Here is a 19,630-nt window from a genome sequence, read left to right as displayed (position 1 = left end):
TTTATATATGATCAATTTTATTAAAAGATTAAATATTTTTTCATTATTGTGACCAAAAAATCTTTTTGCAATAAACAAAATTAAAATCAAAATCTTAGAAAAGCAAAATCAAATTTTTTGAAAATAAATTAAGAATTGGTTTATCTTCTCTTCGGATCTGTTACTGTTAGGAGGAGATCATGATTCCAATACAAACACAATTGAGGATATCGTAATTTTCTGAAAATTTTCCTGTGACACTACCTAAGATTGAAGTCCCTCAATTCCATGAATATTATGATCATCCAAGAACACCCTTCTCCTCCCATAGAGAATTCTACCTTGACAGTGTTAATTCAATTTTCAATTTCTTTATTTCTTCAATCTTAGTTTCTTTGAATTTATCTAATATTTATGAATCGTTGTTCATTAATATAATCACCCATGTCAGTAACCGTCGTGAAAGAGCAAAGCCGCGTGTTTCTTTTTCTTTTTCTTTTTTGAGATTATTAGGTTGAAATTTGATTCTAATTTTGTTTATTGTAAAAAATATTTTGTTCCTGATAATAAAAAAGGTTATTTAATCTTTTAATAAAATTGATCATAAGAATATATATCTCTGCTCATGATTATTTATAAGAGTATTTTAATATTTTTATATAATATTTTAAAAAAATAAATAAGAACTAAAAAAATATAGTCAATATGACAATTATTTATTTATTTATTTTATTGTTCCGATACATATAAATTAATCACCTCATCGAAACAAACACCATTTGAGAAACAATACAAAAATCTATACGGATTTAGCTTTGCCATTTTGCATACTAATAATTGCACCTCTCATTATGAAATTGTTTTTGTCTTAGATCCGGTTATTAATCATGTTCTGTTTAATCAATCATCTTGTACCCTCTTAGAAGGAATGATAATAAAATACAATCCCCCTAATTAACAGTATAAGATTTGCACAATAATTCTTTTCTTTCTCTTAATCATTGTCAACATGAGTAATCCATTATGGGTAATTAGCTTAAGAAAACTACAAAATCATTTGACCATAAAAGTTGCAGTGTTCTGTTCTCTATTATAAATGTTTTGATTTACTCAATAAACATAACTTTCTTCTATTTGATTAACTGATTTTATAAAACCTGGTATTTCTCCTGTTTGCTATATGCCGAGACCATTCACATTAGACCATCTCCAGTAGAAAACTCATTCCAATCTCTATTTATGAAGTAACTCTACCTCAACTTTTGCGTTATAAATATTAAATAAGAACTCAAAACAGGTCTTTCTTCTCTATTAGAAAGAACTAACTTTAGTCTTTATTGTGGTTCCATTTAATTAATTAATTAAAGTAATTAAAATTAATATAATAATTATTTTTTTATAATAATATTATTTAAATTTATAAATTTAAAATAATTTAATATTATAAAATATTAAAATAAATAACTTAAATTTGATTAGTATTTTAAATTTTATAAATAAAAATAAATAATTCAACTAAAAATTATTTTATAATATATAAAAATTAAATTTATTTTTTATGTAAAATAAATTTAATTAATTATGATTTAATATAACAATATAAATAATATTTGATATTGATTTAACATAATTATTTATATTAATTATAATTTAATATAACTAATTATTAAATAATTAATATAAATAATTAATTAAATAGATATATAAGTATTTAATATATATTTAATATATTTTTTATTTTTTTTATTAACTTACCACATGGCATGATTTTATTGGTTGTTCCAAGTCCCTGTTTAGAGGGATTCTCAACCTTGATCCCCGTGAAGAGCCTTCTTTCCCTTTTCACTCCAATAGTAATTGAGTCCCCATATGTCAGAAGAGGAACTCTATTTCTTAGCATTGGAGTTGCTCTTAGTGTTCAAACGTATCGGAAAGAGGAGAAGGTTTACCATACCCGCTCTATCTAACTCTGAGTAGAGAGTATTGTAACAAGACCAACCATAATTGGATCATCACTCCATCACTACAAAGATAACTTATCAAAATTAACACTATTAATCATAAAATTAGATTATATACCAATTGAAAAAAGAATACTTAGAACATTTTTAATAGAGTGTTTTTAAAATATTATTTTTAATATTTTTAAAAAATAAATTGATTTAAAATTAAAATTTGTATTAGAGTTGATTTATAAAATGAGACCGATATAATCTTAGAAATAAGGTATCATCTTGATAGAAAATCAATAAAATTGTATCACTTGTATAATTATATTAATAAAATAATTAAAACTAATATAAAATTTTAACTAAACTAAAATTAAATATTAAAGGAATAAATTTTATTATAATTTTAAATTATTATTTATGACATATAATTCCACAAATATTTATATATCATTTTATAGAATCCAGAATAAAATTAAAATTTAATCTAGTATTAAAGATGTTCTTAGAGTTAAAAGTGAGATACAGAGCATTTAAAGAACCTTGGTCATCCATGATGTTTTCATGGGCAATAATTTCTCTATCTTCATGGACATTTAAGCCGCCGACCCCATGGTCATTTAATGCCATACAAACCACACATGAAGTCGTCCATACTCCCCCAAATACCATTCATTTATACTTTAATTTTATTTTGATGTGCTTTCTCATAAACACATGCATGCATGCTGGGTATACAAATAAGTTTTTACTTATAAAATTTTATTTTGATTAAGAAAAGTATTAAAATTATAAAAAATGTTATAAAATTACTCTTATAGTAATATTTTGTTACCCATAAATTTAAATATATTTTCTACCATAAAGTGATATTTTTATATATTGTTCGAGATATAATTATTTATATATTAATATAATATAATATAAGATAAATAAAAATATCATACAAAAGAATTTAAGTACACACGAAAAAATTTATTTAATAAAATGTGGTAGAGATATAATTATTTGGTGAATTCTATTCTACTTTTTCTAAAATAAAGGGTAAATTACCCCTTGTAACATATACAGTGATTATTCATAAATTATTCTTCTATCAGAGTTCTAAGATTTACGTTATCTTCTCTTTTCTTTTTAATTGACGCGATATTTTTCTTGAAACTTGATAGTAGTGTCATTTTCATAATTCCCACCAAATACACCTATTCTTCTCCAATTTTAAAACCATAATTCCTCTCAAATCCAATTACCATTTCCAATCAATTAGGTTAGGATTTTAAACTTGTTCATATGAGTTCAATCTCCCATTTCAATGAGCACATCTATTAATCTTTCAGCTCTCTCCTTCTTAAGATTTTTTTCCTAGTATTTTTCTTAAAATTCGGTGGGATCAACAATGATACTCCTCTTCAGATAACCAACCCTCGTAGCCTTGTATAACTATATAACAAACACAAATCAAAATATTAGTTAGTCATAAAAACAACGAGTCAATAATTAGCATTTTAGAATTTTTATTATCTGAATAATGATTAAAAAATAATTTAAGAGCAATTAAAGAGAAAAAATAAAAAATAAAATATCTTGGTGTCTTCTTTCACGCACCAATTACCATCATTTTTAACTAATATATCACAAATTTTTATCAGTTTTTTAGCTCTCTTGTTTTTAGGATTTTCTAGCGGTCATATTAGAGATAGCAATTAGATTTGACAATTTTATTCGAATTTTAAAACTCTGGTTGAAAGATAATTTATCAATAATCACTGTATATGTCACAAAGGATAATTTATCTTTTATTTTAGAAAGGACATGGTAGAGTTCACCTAATTATTTATGTATATTTTTTTAGCTATTTAAATTCTTGAAAATAGTAGTATCATGAAATGAAGCATACTTCATTATGTGTGTCAAGCATAGTATTACTTTATCATAAATACCACTTTGTCATACCTTTACCAAATCTTACAATTTTACCATGAAGAAATATAGCTCTACCTTTGGCAATTCACCTAATTCAAAAGTACGACGAAAAAAACAATTAAATCAATTTATTAAATAGATACTTTTTGAAAAATAAAAGTAAACTGTTTTCTTTAATATGTGAAGGACTAGCAACAATGCTAGTCAACTACGCTATTAATCATTGTCAACCATACTCAAGTACTCAACAACCTTTTGAATAAAACGCAGTCCCAGTTTCAAAAAACTAGCCACCATTGAGTGGAAGAATAATGGACCTGCTTCTCCTCACTCTTCATCTTCTTCTCTTACCCTTCACAACATCACAACAACAGAACCAAAACTACCCTTCTTCTGGGACACAAAGAAACGATACCTACTGTGACTACCCTTCAGTTTGTGGACCAAATGGGAACTGTGACATTAATCAATCACCAGCATGTTTCTGTTTGGATGGTTTCACACCTAAGTCACCGAGTGGTTACAGTTCAATGGATTATACACAGGGCTGTGTTAGAAACAAGGCTTTGAATTGTAGCACTGACGTGTTTGTTGCTTATTCTGTGTTCAAGGAACCAAGTGGCGGCTACTCTTTGTTGAACCAAAGATTGGGAGCGGAAGGTTGCAAGGGAAGCTGCAAGAGTAATTGTTCTTGCATGGCTTATTCTGTAACTGGGAGTGCATGCAAATTGTGGAGTGGTGATTTGTTTGATGTTAGGTTGGTTAAGGAAGGTGGTCAAGCTCTTTATATTCGAATGTCAGCTTCAGAGGAACACAGTATGTATTAACCTCTTTTAATCATTGATTAATTATTGTCCACATTTGTTAAAAATCATAATTGTCACTGTCTTGTTTATTATTTCTTTTTGTAATGGTAGTTTCATATTTATTTTAAATGGTGAATTGTGGATATCAGAATCTGGAGGGGGAAATCACAAGAAGATAGTTGGAATAATAGTAGGAAGCACAGTTGCTACAGTTTCTGGAATGATAATGATATTGGCCTGTTGTTACATATTCAGAAAAAGAAGAAAGAAGTTAGAAGGTAAATTGTTTAAATGTTAAAATACATTAATTCTCTCTTATGTGATGATACTGTTAAATGGTAATGTTTATTTTACTTAATAATTCACCCTCTTTTAGTTGGTTTTTGTCATAATTTCCTTTTCTTTAAATAATAAATCATGTTATAACTTATAAGCAGATATGAGATTGAGAGCTAGTGAGATTGTTGATCAAATCAATGAATATGAAGAAGGAGATATAGAGCTTCCATTTCTTGACCTATCAAGAATAGTTGAAGCCACTGGTAATTTTGCAATGGGAAACAAGTTAGGGGAAGGTGGTTTTGGACCTGTGTACAAGGTGAATTTCTAACATGACACTTTATTAATTTCAGAACAGGTAACTTCTGCAAACTTAAGAAATTTTACTTTCTCTGAGCAATTGTTATTCAGGGGACATTAGATGATGGTCGTCAAATCGCGGTAAAGAAGCTTTCGAGTAGTTCTGGGCAGGGGATAAATGAATTCAAGAATGAAGTACTACTCATAGCCAAACTTCAACACCGAAATCTTGTAAGGCTTCTCGGATGTTGCATCGAAGATGAAGAGAAACTGCTGATATATGAGTACATGCCTAATAAAAGCTTAGACGGCTTTATTTTTGGTCAGGATCCATTAAGCTACCCTGTAAATGTAAACTATCTGATTGACATAGTTGCTATCCCTTTATGCCAATGCTTTACTTTGTGACCAAAATATCATTGTATTGTGGTCACAGATCAAACACGGAGAAAATTATTGGATTGGCCTAAGCGTTTCAACATCATTTGTGGGATTTCTAGAGGCCTACTTTATCTTCACGAGGATTCTAGGTTGAGGATTATACATAGAGATCTCAAAGCAAGTAACATTTTATTGGACAATGAGATGGATCCAAAGATCTCTGACTTTGGTTTGGCTCGATGTTTTGGAGGAGATCAAAGCAAAGGAAATACAAAGAAAATAGTAGGAACTTTGTAAGAATTGTTCTCTTTTTTATTCTCACTTTTAGTCAAAAGCTAAATAAAAAACCTTGGTAATGATCAATCTAATGTTTGTTTTGTTAACTTATAGTGGATATATGGCACCAGAATATGCTATTAGTGGACACTTCTCGGTAAAATCTGATGTGTTCAGTTTCGGAATTTTGTTGCTGGAGATAATCACAGGGAGAAAAAATAGAGGGATATATTTTCCAAGTGACAATGTGAATCTATATGGACATGTAAGTACATATATGAGGAAACTAGTTTAGTATGCTACATTTCAAGAATTCTAACATGATGAATTTGTGTACTAGGCATGGGATCTATGGAAGCAAGGAAGGTCCTTAGAACTAGTTGATGAATGCCTTAAGGAGTCATGGAATTCGTCGGAAGCGCAGCGCTGCATCCACATTTGCCTGCTATGCGCGCAGCAGCATCCGCAAGATAGGCCGGACATGTCATCTGTGGTTCTGATGTTAGGAAGTGAAATCGATTTGCCTCAACCAAAGTTTCCTACTTTCATCATTGGTGGAAATTCTGATGGCAAAAGTTCTTCCTCTTGTCAAAATGAAATAAGCATTACAGAGGTGGAACCTCGATAACAATTATATATAGCTCTTTCTTAAGCTGGACAGAGGAACCAAGGAGGAAGGAGGATCGAGAGCAATGACTGAGGTGCTCCTGCGCAATCGTCTAGAACATCTGGTTGGAAAGAAATAGAAGAGTATTCCAGAATGTAAGCAAAGGTGTGGAAGAAATATTCAACATGACGGGATGAGCTCCAACGAATGGAAAGGTGTAGATTCCTTTGATTGTTGATGGCTATGCCGGAGATGATAAAGGGACTCCTTTTTGTGCTGTTGTGTCACTTTTTCTAAGCTTTTTGGTACTAGTGTGTCTGTTAGTTTGTTGCTCCACTGTGTTGTGTTGAGCTCTTGTGTTCAAAAAAAAAAAAATATAGCTCTTTCTTTCTCTTGTTATAATAGTTAGAATTTAGAAACCTTGGTTGCATATAACATGCACCCCAAATTTTGTGTAGTATCTCAACTTTCATGACACAATGTGGTAATGTTTTTGTACTTTATACCCTTTTTACTTTGTCAATGTTCTGTTTTAGCTGTATCTTAACTCTCATTTTAGTGTTAAAATTAAATGGTCGTTTTTTGAGTGTTCCGAAAAGAGGTTTGTGCAATGACACAAAACTGTAACACCATGACAAAACCAAAATCATCTGATTTTTCCATTTTAACTTTTAATGAGTAGAGGCACTTTTGAATAATGTATCTGAATTAGAGCTCTGTTGTATAACCAATCCATTCAAACAAGAATTATTGCAAGAAATGTTCCCTGCGACAAAGGAATGCATATTTGATATGTTTGAAGTTTAGTTGTTCATGGATTCATGTATTTATCTTTTTGTCCACATGTTATCATTAGTTAGGTTGAATATATTCACACATGCAAATTTTCCAAAATATCAAAGACTTTGGAAAAGGGAAAATTAATGAAGACGCATTGCTCAAGTCAATATCGGCTGCTAGCCAGAGTCCCCCCAACAAAAAATCTTAATTCCTCAACAGATTTACGACAAGAAAAATGATGAATAACTTCTTCCTCCTTTCTCGGAAAAAAATTTGGTGCATTTTCTAGTCGGTATAGAGATACGAACTAAATTTCAAGAGTACTTAGAATCATTTCAAAGCATTACTTTTTACAACTATACCATAGACACACAAAAATAAGTTATTCAATTAGTTATTATATATTTGTATATAAATACATATTATTTAATTTATTTTTAATTTATATTTTATATTTAAATATAAATTCTATACAAATAACTGATTTAATAGCTAATTTTTTATGTGTACATAGCATATTTGTATATTTTATGTATATTAGATAAATAATTGAACTACTATTTTGGTTAAAAGAAATCTTAACCTCCTTTTAGGTTTTTTTTTATTTAAAAAAAGCGTTTACAAATTAACAAAATAATTAAAAAGGATGAATTAGAATTTTCAATAACGTTTTGATTAAATATTATCACCAGGAAGAAGCTGCTGAAATTCCATGACCGTGAAAAATGTGAACCACATATAGTAGCTATCCAAAATTGTCGTTTCTTACAGTCAATTTTAAAACGCTAAATGAAATTATTGGAAAAAATAATTCAACAGTTGTGTCTATATACATATCTTTCTTCACTAGGAAATTATGAAGTTCATGGAGAGAACTATGTTATTCCCATCAAAAGAACTACATCTACTCGATAGTAAATAATCATGATTACTAACAAAGATATTTAAATTTAATGGTATACAATAAAGTGGGAAAACAAGAATTTCCCCAATCATCAAGTGTAGAATTTCCCCATTAATATTCTCTAACTTTATTAATGAGTGTAAAATTCAACACTTGATCCTCTTAACTGAATTCCTCAAATCGAGATGATGTTTTCGTATTGCATTACAAGAAAATTATCTTACGTTTCTGTCACTACAGCTAAGAATATTTAGCATCATAAAGTCTTCCATGTAACGTGCATTCATTGCAATCTTTGACTTCTCAGTTGACAATTGCACAAAATATAGCCATCCAAGAATGTGAACTCATTTATTATGATTGATCACAGTTCTAGAAAATAAGTAGAACTAGACAACATTAATGTTAATTTTAATACCAAACATTTGAGTTTTGTTTCAAGATCCAATGCTACTATTAAGACATGCCACTAATAAGTTTCTACCTTCTCTTTTTTGTGTCAAAAATTGTTTCAGCAACTGATACCATAACTCAGTCACAGTCTCTAACTGAAAACCAAACATTGGTTTCCAAGAATGAAAACTTCCAATTCGGTTTCTTCACTCTTCCCCAAAACTCTAGCAACCGTTACCTTGGGATTTGGTACAACAAGATACCGGTTCAAACCGTTGTTTGGCTCGCAAACCGAGAAAGACCAGTCACAACAGAAATACCCGCAGTCTTGATGATAAACAAAACACAGAATAATAATGACACACTTATCCTCCATCAGAATTACTCTGTTCTATGGTCTATAACTCCTTCTAGAAGAGCTCGAAATATGGTTCTTCAGCTATTGGATTCTGGAAACCTTGTTCTGAGAGAACAAAATGATGAAAATGAAGAGAATTATCTATGGCAGAGTTTTGATTACCCTTGTGATACACTCTTGCCAGGGATGAAGCTTGGCAAGGATTTAAGGACTGAATTCGATAGGCGAGTAACCGCGTGGAAGAACGAGTATGATCCTTCAATTGGAAATTTGTCTTGGGGAATGGATGTTACCAATTGGCCTCAACAGATGCAGAGAGTAGGATCAATGAAGCAGTACAACAGAGGTTCTTGGAATGGAATTGACTACACTGGTAGACCTACCATAAGGCCTAGTCCGGTTTTCGAGTTCAAGTACTTCGCCGACGAGGAACAAGTCTACTTCATGTTTAGCCTTGTGAATAGCTCTGTCAAAGCTAGGATGGTTCTGAACCAGAGCAGCTATAAGCTCCTGCATTTGGCGTGGGACGAGGCGGCACGAGAGTGGAATGTTTATGGCTTGTTACCAAGAGATTTTTGTGATGACTATGGTGCTTGTGGTCCTAATGGTAATTGTGATGTTAGCAAGTTACCATATGCTTGTGATTGTTTGAGAGGGTTTAGGCCTAAGTCATCAAGAGATTGGAAGGCAATGAACTACCAAGGAGGTTGCTTGCGCGACAAGCCACTGAATTGCGAAAGCGATGGATTTATTAAGTATGGGAAGATGAAAGTGCCTGATACTGAGAATTGTTGGTACTTGAATCAGAGCAAGAACTTGGAGGAGTGCAGAGATACATGCTTGAGGAATTGTTCTTGTATGGCTTATACGAATTCGGATATTCGAGGAGAAGGCAATGGTTGTGCTTTGTGGTTTGGTGATCTTAATGACTTGAGGGTTCAACCAAATGCAGGGCAAGACCTATATGTTAGAGTGCCAGCTTCAGAATTAGGTATGATCTATGTTTATTTGGTTTTGAATTCTTGCTCTAATATTCATTCATTTTGTTTGTCTTAAAATGTATCCAATGATTTAAATTCTCCTTTTACTATCACTACCTTCAAATTCACCTAAATGTTTGTGTTTTTATACATGTGATTTAAAAAAAATGAAGATACAAACAACGGAGCCAAGATGAAGATAGGAATTGCAGTTGGTGGCACTATTACAATATTATGTGGATTATTGTTAGCTCTTTATTTCATATTCATAAGAGGAAGGAGTGCAACAATGAAAAGTAAGGCTCTTATATTTTGAGAAGCATAGAAAACTTCTTGAATTATGTTAGTATGATTAACCTATGTAAGAAAATAACGCAGAGAGTGCATCAGTAGCAGATCATTTAAAGGAAGAACAGGAAGAGGATTTGGAGCTTCCTTTGTTTGACCTATCTAGTATAGTTAGTGCTACTGACAACTTTTCAATCAACAATAAGCTTGGAGAAGGTGGTTTTGGACCAGTATACAAGGTAATATAGATTACAAATTAATTTAAGAAGCATTGGAGAAGAAAATCTTTTGCTTGTTACAATATTTTCAATTGATAAATTATAGGGAACATTGGAAAATGGAGAAGAAATTGCTGTCAAGAGACTTTCTAGAGGCTCCAAACAAGGTGTCAAGGAATTTAAGACTGAAGTTGCGTTAATAGCTAAACTTCAACACCGTAATCTTGTAAAGCTTTATGGATCTTGCATTCAAGACCAAGAGAAATTGCTTATATACGAATATATGCCTAACAAAAGCTTAGATTTGTTCATATTTGGTAAGGAATTTAGTCTTCAAATCCATCTTTAGTGTTCAACACGTGTAAATATTAACAAATATGAACGCATATCAGATCAAACCCAACGGATGCTGATGGATTGGTCTAAGCGATTTCACATAATTTGCGGAATCGCTAAGGGTCTTCTTTATCTTCATCAAGATTCAAGACTCATAATTATTCATAGAGATCTTAAGACAAGCAACATATTGTTGGATAGTGAGATGAATCCTAAGATATCGGACTTCGGCTTGGCTAGAATTTTAGAGGTGGACCAAACCTCAAAAACTTCGCGCGTCGTTGGAACTTAGTAAGACTCCTAAACAATTCTTAATTTCAATTATACCATTCTAGACTTGTCAATAATAATGTTTATTATTATATTGTTTATTAGTGGATACATGGCACCAGAATATGCATTAGATGGAAACTTTTCGGTAAAATCAGATGTCTATAGTTTTGGTATTCTATTGTTGGAGATAATATCTGGAAAGAAAAATAAAGGAAACCATCGCCAGAAAGACGGTACAAACCTTATTGAATATGTAAGTGACATTCCAATTCTATTTCTGATCTATTCATACATAATTACTTACATTACCATGAATGATTCATAATTTGGTATGTTATAGGCATGGAATTTCTGGACAGAAGGGAGGCCCTTAGAATTGATTGATGAATATATGATAGACTATTGCAATATCTCTGAAGCATTGCGATGCATCCAAATTGGTCTTTTGTGTGTGCAACAAAATCCACATGATAGACCAAACATATCATTTGTGGTTATGATGTTAGGTAGTGAAATTCAATTGCCTCTTCCAAAAGAACCAGCTCTTTTTGTTGGAAAGTATTCATGTCAGGAATATTCTTCTTCATGTATAAATGATGCACCTTCTGTTAATGAGTTAAGTATCTCAGATTTAGAAGCTCGTTAGGAATCAACACTCAATTACAACGTGTGTAACAAAATATTTATGGAAAATGGCATGATCATTGGCCTTTTATATATATTTTTTCTATTTTCTTTTTACCTATATGCTGGGTGCTGGCGTAGTATGAAGTGATTAACGTTAGTTACAATATTTTAGGCAGAAAAATGTCATAATTTTAGGACTTCATGAGTTTAAAATGATCAAACATATGAAATATACCGATAGGAATCCATTTCAGATCTTGTGAAAAATCAACAGTGTTATTTTTAACTAACTTTTCTAGTAAAGACCAATACTTACAGAAAATTAAGCATGCATGAGGAATCTCTAGAGGAAAAGCAGTATTTATTGTTTTTAGTTGGTAGTTAGCCATCTATAAACCACAGACACTTTGGTGATTTGAAGTATCTATGTGTCGGACATATTTCGGACACAACATTCATCCTGTATTTAACTATGTCTTAAAATTTTTTTTAGACACTTTTAGACATACTTAAATATTATCACGTGTCAACATGTCTAACTTTATTTTTAACATGTATCCTTAAAATGATTTTAAAAATAGTATATATTATTAATATTCATGCATTATAGTTAGTCATTAATATTTAAAAATATATTGTTAAATTACTAAACCAGCACAAATAGAAGGGCTGAAATCAATACATTTTAATGGCTCTCACCCATTTCTCTTTTCCCAATAAAGTTAAAATAACATAATGTTTTTCAAGCGTAATAGACAAGGCAACAAGAGTGAACCAAGAATGGTTATGTAGAAGTCAAAGCTCTTACCTTCAAAGTCAACGAGAGAAATATACAAACCACTTACATACCTTATAAGTTACGTACAATTCTTCAGTGGGAAGTGGGAACCCTTGAACGGATTTAACGACAGCTAGAAAATTGGTTCATCAGAAGAGAATTGCTCAAGACACAAAGATTTGGATTGACTTATATAATATTCATCTCATAATCTAGCAGGAAAAATAATATAGCTTAATTTGAAAATAATTGTCAATTTTAAAGAAAAATAAAAATTTATTTTAATTTGATTATGAATTTAATCTGGATACATTGATCACAATCATCCAATATATGATTTTTTTAAAAAAATAATAAAATTTATTTAGATGATTTTTTAAATAATAAATTTAAAACTATATTTTTACTAATATATGATTAATTGTTTTTGTATAAATTCTTTTTGACTAACAGTATGAAAATTAAATTTTATTTTAAAATAAATAAAATTAAAATTAAAATATGAATGTAATTGTAATACCGAAATCTAAAAGATTAGACACCAAAAAAAAAAAATAATAATTTTAAGATTGAAAACAAAAAAAGAAAATCGTTTTTCAGAACTCAATGAAAACATCTATAATAAGAGCCGCCATAAGAACTGGTTTATCCAACTATCTTCTTAAATTATCCTTCTAACTCTCAGATATTTTTCTGATTTCTAAACCTAAAGTCAAGACCATAGTTTATTTTTGACAATGACATTCCTCAATGCAAATGCATAATAATATCGGTCAGCATTGACGCCCATATTCACATTTATTCAACTCTGCTTTGTGAATTATGAACATTGAGTGATTGAGTCAAAAGGTAACTAGCAAACAAAGATTCAAAATTGGAAATTAAAAGAAGAGTGGGAAAATAATAATTAAAAAAACGGTAGCCTATTACACTGTTCTTCATTCATGTGTTCTTCTATTTGAACTGTTTTAATTTATGCATTGCTGCAAAGACATCACAATATTGTAAACATGCAAAGAATGAAAAACTTTCACCACTTTGTACCAATTATTTTCCACCTTTTTCTCTATTTTCTTCTCTCCAAAACCATAGCTGCAACAGATACCTTAACTCAATTCCAGTCTCTAAGTGAAAACCAAACATTAGTCTCCAAGAATGGAGACTTTGAACTTGGTTTCTTCACTCTTGATAACTCCACCAACATCAATTATTACCTTGGCATTTGGTACAAGAACATCCCAGTCAGAACCATAGTATGGGTTGCAAATCGTGAAAAACCCGCCACAAATCACAACTTTGTTGTGTTGCTGATAAACAACACAGCAAATAGCACAATCCTCCTTACTCAGAAAAACAAGAACACTGTTCTATGGTCTGTGAGCATATCAAGAAAACCCAAGAATCCAATTCTACAACTGTTGGATTCAGGAAACCTTGTTCTGAGAGATGAAAATGATGAGAATGAAGAGAAGAACTATCTATGGCAAAGTTTTGATTATCCTGGTGATACACTCTTGCCAGGAATGAAGGTTGGGAAGGATTTAAGAACTGGTTTCGATTGGCGCGTAACTGCGTGGAAGAATGAGAATGATCCTTCACCAGGAACCTTGAATTGGGTTATGGATGTTACCAAGTGGCCTGAACCGATGCAGAGGATTGGAACAGTGAAGCAGTACAATAGTGGTCCTTGGAATGGAGTTCAATACAGTGCCAAACCAACAAACAAGCCTAGCCCGGCTTTCGAGTTCATCTACTTTGCTGATGAAAACCAAGTTTACTACATGTTCAAACTTGTTAACAACTCTGTGAAAGCTAGAATGATGTTGAACCAAACCACAAACAAGATTATGCAACTTGTGTGGACACAAGGTGTTTGGAAGATGTATGGTTCGATGCCAAGGGATTTTTGTGATGAGTATGGTGCTTGTGGTCCTAATGGGAAATGTGACATGGCTGAGTCTCCAAATGATTGTGAATGTTTGAGAGGGTATAGGCCTAAGTCGCCAAAAGAATGGATCGGATTGAATTATGAAGGAGGTTGCTTGCGCGACAAGCCACTGAATTGCGAAAGCGATGGGTTTATCAAGTATGTTAAGATGAAGGTGCCTGATACTGAGAATTGTTGGTACTTAAATCAGAGTATGAACTCGGTTGAGTGCAGAGATAAGTGCTTGAGGAATTGTTCTTGTATGGCATATGCGAATTCGGATATTCGAGGAGAAGGCAATGGTTGTGCTTTGTGGTTTGGTGATCTTAATGACTTGAGAGTTCAACCAAATGCAGGGCAAGATCTTTATGTTAGAGTTCCTGCCTCAGAATTAGGTATGGTGGATATGTTCTATTAAACTCTTAATTAATCTTTCACTAATATATTTATTTATGGCTAAACAGTCTTTTGTATGTTTTGCTACACAATACTTGCTTGATTGTTTAATATAGCTTAATCTAAATTATTATACCATATGGTCTAAGTTTTCTTATGACTATCATTGAGATTGAAATTCTTTGTTTTATGTGAAAATAAAATAAAATGAATAATTGAAGAGACAAGAAACGGAAGCAAGGTCAAGATAGAAATTGCAGTTGGAAGCACAATTTTTGTTGTATTATGTAGCTTGCTCTTAGTTCTCTACTTCACTTGCATAAGAGGAAGAAGTTCCAAGGCCAAAGGTAAGGATTTTCTATTCTGTTATGAGGTTCACAAAGGCTGCTTCTGAGTTATGGAAGCTATGATTAACTTCGTGTGAGAATATTGATGCAGAGAATGCAGCAATAATGGATAGTTTCATTGAAGAACAAGAGGGTCATCTAGAGCTTCCATTGTTTGATCTATCTAGTTTAGCTAAAGCTACTGGTAACTTTTCAATCAATAATAAGGTTGGAGAAGGTGGTTTTGGACCTGTATACAAGGTAATACATATGATAAGATATGTTGGAAAAATTAAGAACATAAGCTCATTAATGAATTGGAATATTGCAATTGATAATTGTAGGGATTATTGAAAAATGGGCAAGAGATTGCTGTTAAAAGACTTTGTAGAGGTTCTGTACAAGGGCTCAAAGAATTCAAAAATGAAATTGCGCTGATTGTTAAACTTCAACATCGTAATCTTGTGAAGCTTCATGGATGTTGCATTCACAATGAAGAGAAAATGCTTGTATATGAATACTTGCCAAACAAAAGTTTGGATCTCTTCATATTTGGTATGCAATCTTGATTCTCTATTCTTAATAAAATTGTTCATACTTCAAAGTAGTTGTAACTATGTAGAATTCATCTTCTGGTTTCGATCAAATTTGAAAAAAAATGTTGATTTGTATGAAAATTTCTAGATCAAACGCGAAGAAAGCTCTTGGATTGGTCGAAGTGCTTCCATATGATTTTTGGGATTGCAAAGGGTCTCCTTTATCTTCATCGAGATTCAAGACTTAGAATCATTCACAGAGATCTTAAAGCAAGTAATATCTTACTTGACAGTGAAATGAATCCTAAAATATCGGATTTTGGCATGGCTAGAATTTTGGGAGGAGACCAAATTGCAGCAACGACGCGACGAGTGGTTGGAACATAGTACGAACACTTAACATTGTTAATTAGGTGAAAACTCAGGTGAAGTCGACTTCACGTGAAGTTGATATTTGAGAGCCGTTAGATGATTTGACTGATTTGACTAACGTGAAGTCGACTTCACCTGAATTTCCACCTGTTAATTATCATAACTGGATCGTACAACTTATTTACTTAATCATGATCTTTCTTGTTTTACCTTTGTGCATTAGTGGATATATGGCACCAGAATACGCAATAGATGGAAACTTCTCAGTAAAATCTGATGTCTTTAGCTTTGGCGTTTTGTTACTGGAGATACTATCCGGAAAGAAAAACAAAGGAAATCATTGGGAAAATGAAAGCACAGACCTTATTGGTTATGTAAGTGTAAACTAAAGCAAATTATATGATATTATTATTCATTCACCTAACTTGATGTTGTAACAGGCATGGGATTTGTGGACAGAAGAAAGGCCTCTAGAAATTGTTGATGATATCCTAAAAGAGTCTTGTAACCTCTCTGAAGTATTGAGATGCATTCAGATTAGTCTTCTTTGTTTGGAGCAACATCCATATGACAGACCAGACATGTCATCAGTGATTATGATGTTTGGAAGTGAAATTCCCTTGCCTAAGCCAAAGCAACCTGCTCTATTTGTTGGAGAATATCCATATCAATATGATTCTGCCAATGAATTAAGTATCGAAGTCTTAGAATCTAGATGAGAAGAAGTATTAGTCACATCTCCAAAAGTTCAACTTATTCACTTTACATAGTTAGAATTTACAAGCCTTAGCAATTAAGGTGCAATTGTATAATTTGCAAAACGTAAAATTTTTTTTTTTGGTTGATGCAAAACCTAAATTTTGTATAGTATTCATCACATAACATGATTATGGTTGAGCAATTCTACCAAAAATATTAAAGAAAGTTGGCCCAATAAGGCCCATACTGGTGATGAGGCAAAATATAAAATGGTATAAGAATTTCTTAGTAGTGTGACATTTATCTCTAATCATTTATGTGAAATGGGTTTGTGCTGTATGGCTAGGGGAAGCAAACGGGTCTAAATCTGTCGGGTCGGTCCGCGTAACCTGCAAAAAACGGCGGGCTGGGTTAGAAAATTGGTACCGCCAAATAGTAAAAGCCCGTCTAATCTGCACTGCTTAAACGGCGGGCTTTGGTGGGGCGGGGCGGGCTTCTCTGCCGGGTTAGTATTTTTTTAACAGGGGGTATTTTTACAATTTTTTGCCAAAATTCAACTTTCCCTAACCCAACTTACAAGAGAATGAAGATAAAAATTGAGTGTTTTGGATTATATTTATTTTATTTTAGAGACAATATTTATAATTATATTTTGGATTATGTTTATTTTGTTTTGGAAACAATATTTATAATTATATTTTGGATGAAAACTTGATTTATAATTATATTTATTAGATATTTATAATTACAAAGACTTGAATATTTGTTAATATAAAAATTATAATTTGTTTATACTTTTAGAAATTATTATTTAGCGGATTTAGCTCGTCGGCTCACCAACCTGCCGTTAGACAGGACGGGTTAGAATTCTGGGACCGTTTCACTAGGCGGGGTGGAGCGGGCCAGCCCGCCAAAAGGCGAACTTCCCCCCGCTTGCCACCCCTATGTGTGGCTGTGTGTAATTTTTTTTTCCGTTCCTTTTTAATTTTTATTTCTGTGAATCAGTTATGAAGGCAACAGAGGGTATTATGTGGTTTATCTGAACATGTGAAGCGTTGCCAAAAAATCAGTCATGAGAAGCAAGTCTTGAGTGGGAACATAACCTAATTGTTTCTCAATGCAGTAATCCACTATTTGAAATATATTATTATTAGGTACCACTTGTTTAAAGCTTACTTAAGCATGGTTTGAAATAATTTCATATTTCCTTAGATATGAGGACAAAATATGAAGTCTTAAATAATGCTATCTTGTGAAATTTACTTTTATGGGTTTCAGACTTTCAGTCAACATTGGCTGCTCAACTATTCAAAAAGATGCACAACTTTTTAATTAACCAATTCCAATTGGGGTAAGGTAAATCAAAGTGAGAACACTTTGTTTCCAGATGGACCTAGAACAATTATTATTAAGTCCGCAACAGATTTAGCCTCAGGGAAATGGACAACTAATTGGAAGTTAGGTTTCCCACCCCCCAACAGAACATAAGTATTTGCTGATTAAACATTTAAATTGGGCCTAAAAAGTTTTAGATATTTTACTTTTTAGCAATTTTTTATTATTGTAAAAGTTCTTCAAAAGTTAGTTTCATATAATGAATTGATTTTTCGGTTATTTTAAAGAGATTAATTTATTTTATAATAATATATTTTTAGAATTTAATTCTTTATAATAAAATTTATTAGATATTTATTTATCTAATATGTATATTAAATGTTTAATAAAAAATTATGGAAGGATCAATAATCTATATAACAAAAATATTTCTAAAGAATTTTAGAATAATAAAAATTTATTAAAAATTAAAATATTAAATCTAAAATCTATCGAAAATTAATTTAAGTATTACTCATAAAATATATAGGACTACTTAAGAAAAAGCCATGCTTGGTGCCTTCCATCTCATTAACTTAACATATTTAAATTTTCATTACATCAAATAAATATTTAGCCCACCTTTGTTATACGGGCCTGCTATACATACAAGCAATAAGGCCTTACAAGTGTTACAAGCCCCCAATCCACAAACATTCCACACTCGCACTAATTATATTGAATGGAGCGTAACATTCACGCGCTCCCACTCAAACGGTTACGCTTCTCTTCGCGTAAACCGCCCCTTAATGACAGACTCATCCACTTCTTCCACTTCTCAAACCCATTCAGAGAAAACGCAACCCTTCCATTTTCGAGCAACATTCGAAACTCAAGATATACAACTCGTCGCTAACATTCGAAAACTCTCGATCAAGAATCTCCAGAGAAAACAAAGCTATAATACTCAAGGTATGTTACATTACCATTCCTGTATATTTTCCAGATTTCGAACTAGGTTTTACTGTTCTTCTACGTTGTTGTACGTTTTACTGTTCTTCTTGCTCTACGTCTCATTTTACAGTTTATAATGTTCTAGGTTTTACTGTTATTCTTGCTTCTATGTTACACTGTTCTTCTTCGTTCTTGTAGGTGTTACTGTTCTTGTTGTTCTAGTTCTTGTGGTAAATGATTTTTGGGGGTATATTCCGTAGTTTGGTGGGCGTATATGGAGTAATTTGTTGGGTGTATATGGCATAAAATGTTGGGTGTATATTTCTGAACTGATATATTGTAATAGTCAGCACTTGCTTATATTTGCTTGTCCATGGGTGTATATTGCTTGACCTTGTAATGTTGCTTGATATTGATGCATGTTTGAGTGATACCTGACTGATATATATGGGTGTATCTAAATCATATCTATGGGTGTATCTGACTGATATATATTGGTGTATCTGAATTATATCTATGGGTATATCTTACTGTTATCAATGGGTGTATTTGACTCATATATATGGGTGTATCTTACTGATATCTTCTATGTTCTTCTAGGTTTTACTGTTCTTCTTGTTCTAGGTCTCATTTTACAGTTTTTAATGTTCTACTTGTTCTAGATTTTACTA

At 31.8% G+C, this 19,630-nt stretch overlaps 2 protein-coding genes across 2 annotated transcripts; both read left to right on the top strand.

Annotated features, from left to right (window-relative positions):
- Nucleotides 1-4,096: 4,096 nt before the first annotated feature.
- On the top strand, nucleotides 4,097-7,053 carry LOC107462336 (G-type lectin S-receptor-like serine/threonine-protein kinase SD1-1). The gene is made up of 7 exons (XM_016080913.3): nucleotides 4,097-4,667; nucleotides 4,807-4,935; nucleotides 5,095-5,255; nucleotides 5,348-5,558; nucleotides 5,673-5,910; nucleotides 6,008-6,158; nucleotides 6,234-7,053. Exons 1-7 carry the CDS (start codon nucleotides 4,163-4,165, stop codon nucleotides 6,519-6,521), a joined length of 1,683 nt encoding a protein of 560 aa, XP_015936399.1. The 5' UTR covers nucleotides 4,097-4,162; the 3' UTR covers nucleotides 6,522-7,053.
- A 1,579-nt stretch (nucleotides 7,054-8,632) lies between these two features.
- LOC107462330 (uncharacterized) lies at nucleotides 8,633-16,711 on the top strand. Its single transcript, XM_052253373.1, has 15 exons — nucleotides 8,633-9,926; nucleotides 10,089-10,211; nucleotides 10,294-10,442; nucleotides 10,528-10,738; nucleotides 10,814-11,048; nucleotides 11,133-11,283; nucleotides 11,371-11,671; nucleotides 11,957-12,014; nucleotides 13,427-14,757; nucleotides 14,980-15,105; nucleotides 15,197-15,345; nucleotides 15,429-15,639; nucleotides 15,769-16,006; nucleotides 16,216-16,366; nucleotides 16,433-16,711. Exons 1-15 carry the CDS (start codon nucleotides 8,648-8,650, stop codon nucleotides 16,709-16,711), a joined length of 4,992 nt encoding a protein of 1,663 aa, XP_052109333.1. The 5' UTR covers nucleotides 8,633-8,647.
- Nucleotides 16,712-19,630: the final 2,919 nt, after the last annotated feature.

The sequence above is a fragment of the Arachis duranensis genome, chromosome 8, assembly GCF_000817695.3.
Source record: "Arachis duranensis cultivar V14167 chromosome 8, aradu.V14167.gnm2.J7QH, whole genome shotgun sequence".
Taxonomy (NCBI): Eukaryota; Viridiplantae; Streptophyta; class Magnoliopsida; order Fabales; family Fabaceae; genus Arachis; species Arachis duranensis.
The sequence above is the reverse complement of the archived record's forward strand: the minus strand, read 5'-3'. Positions and strand labels throughout refer to the sequence as shown.

What these genes read in the sequence shown, in the direction of transcription:
- LOC107462330 (XM_052253373.1), top strand. Translation starts at nt 8,648, where the DNA reads ATGCCACTAATAAGTTTCTACCTTCTCTTTTTTGTGTCAAAAATTGTT. An exon ending in AAGGAGTGCAACAATGAAAA is followed by an intron (nt 10,212 to 10,293) that starts GTAAGGCTCTTA and finishes AAAATAACGCAG; the next exon opens with AGAGTGCATCAGTAGCAGAT. An exon ending in TCGCGCGTCGTTGGAACTTA is followed by an intron (nt 11,049 to 11,132) that starts GTAAGACTCCTA and finishes ATTGTTTATTAG; the next exon opens with TGGATACATGGCACCAGAAT.
- LOC107462336 (XM_016080913.3), top strand. Translation starts at nt 4,163, where the DNA reads ATGGACCTGCTTCTCCTCACTCTTCATCTTCTTCTCTTACCCTTCACA. An exon ending in AAGAAGAAAGAAGTTAGAAG is followed by an intron (nt 4,936 to 5,094) that starts GTAAATTGTTTA and finishes ACTTATAAGCAG; the next exon opens with ATATGAGATTGAGAGCTAGT. An exon ending in ATGTGAATCTATATGGACAT is followed by an intron (nt 6,159 to 6,233) that starts GTAAGTACATAT and finishes TTTGTGTACTAG; the next exon opens with GCATGGGATCTATGGAAGCA.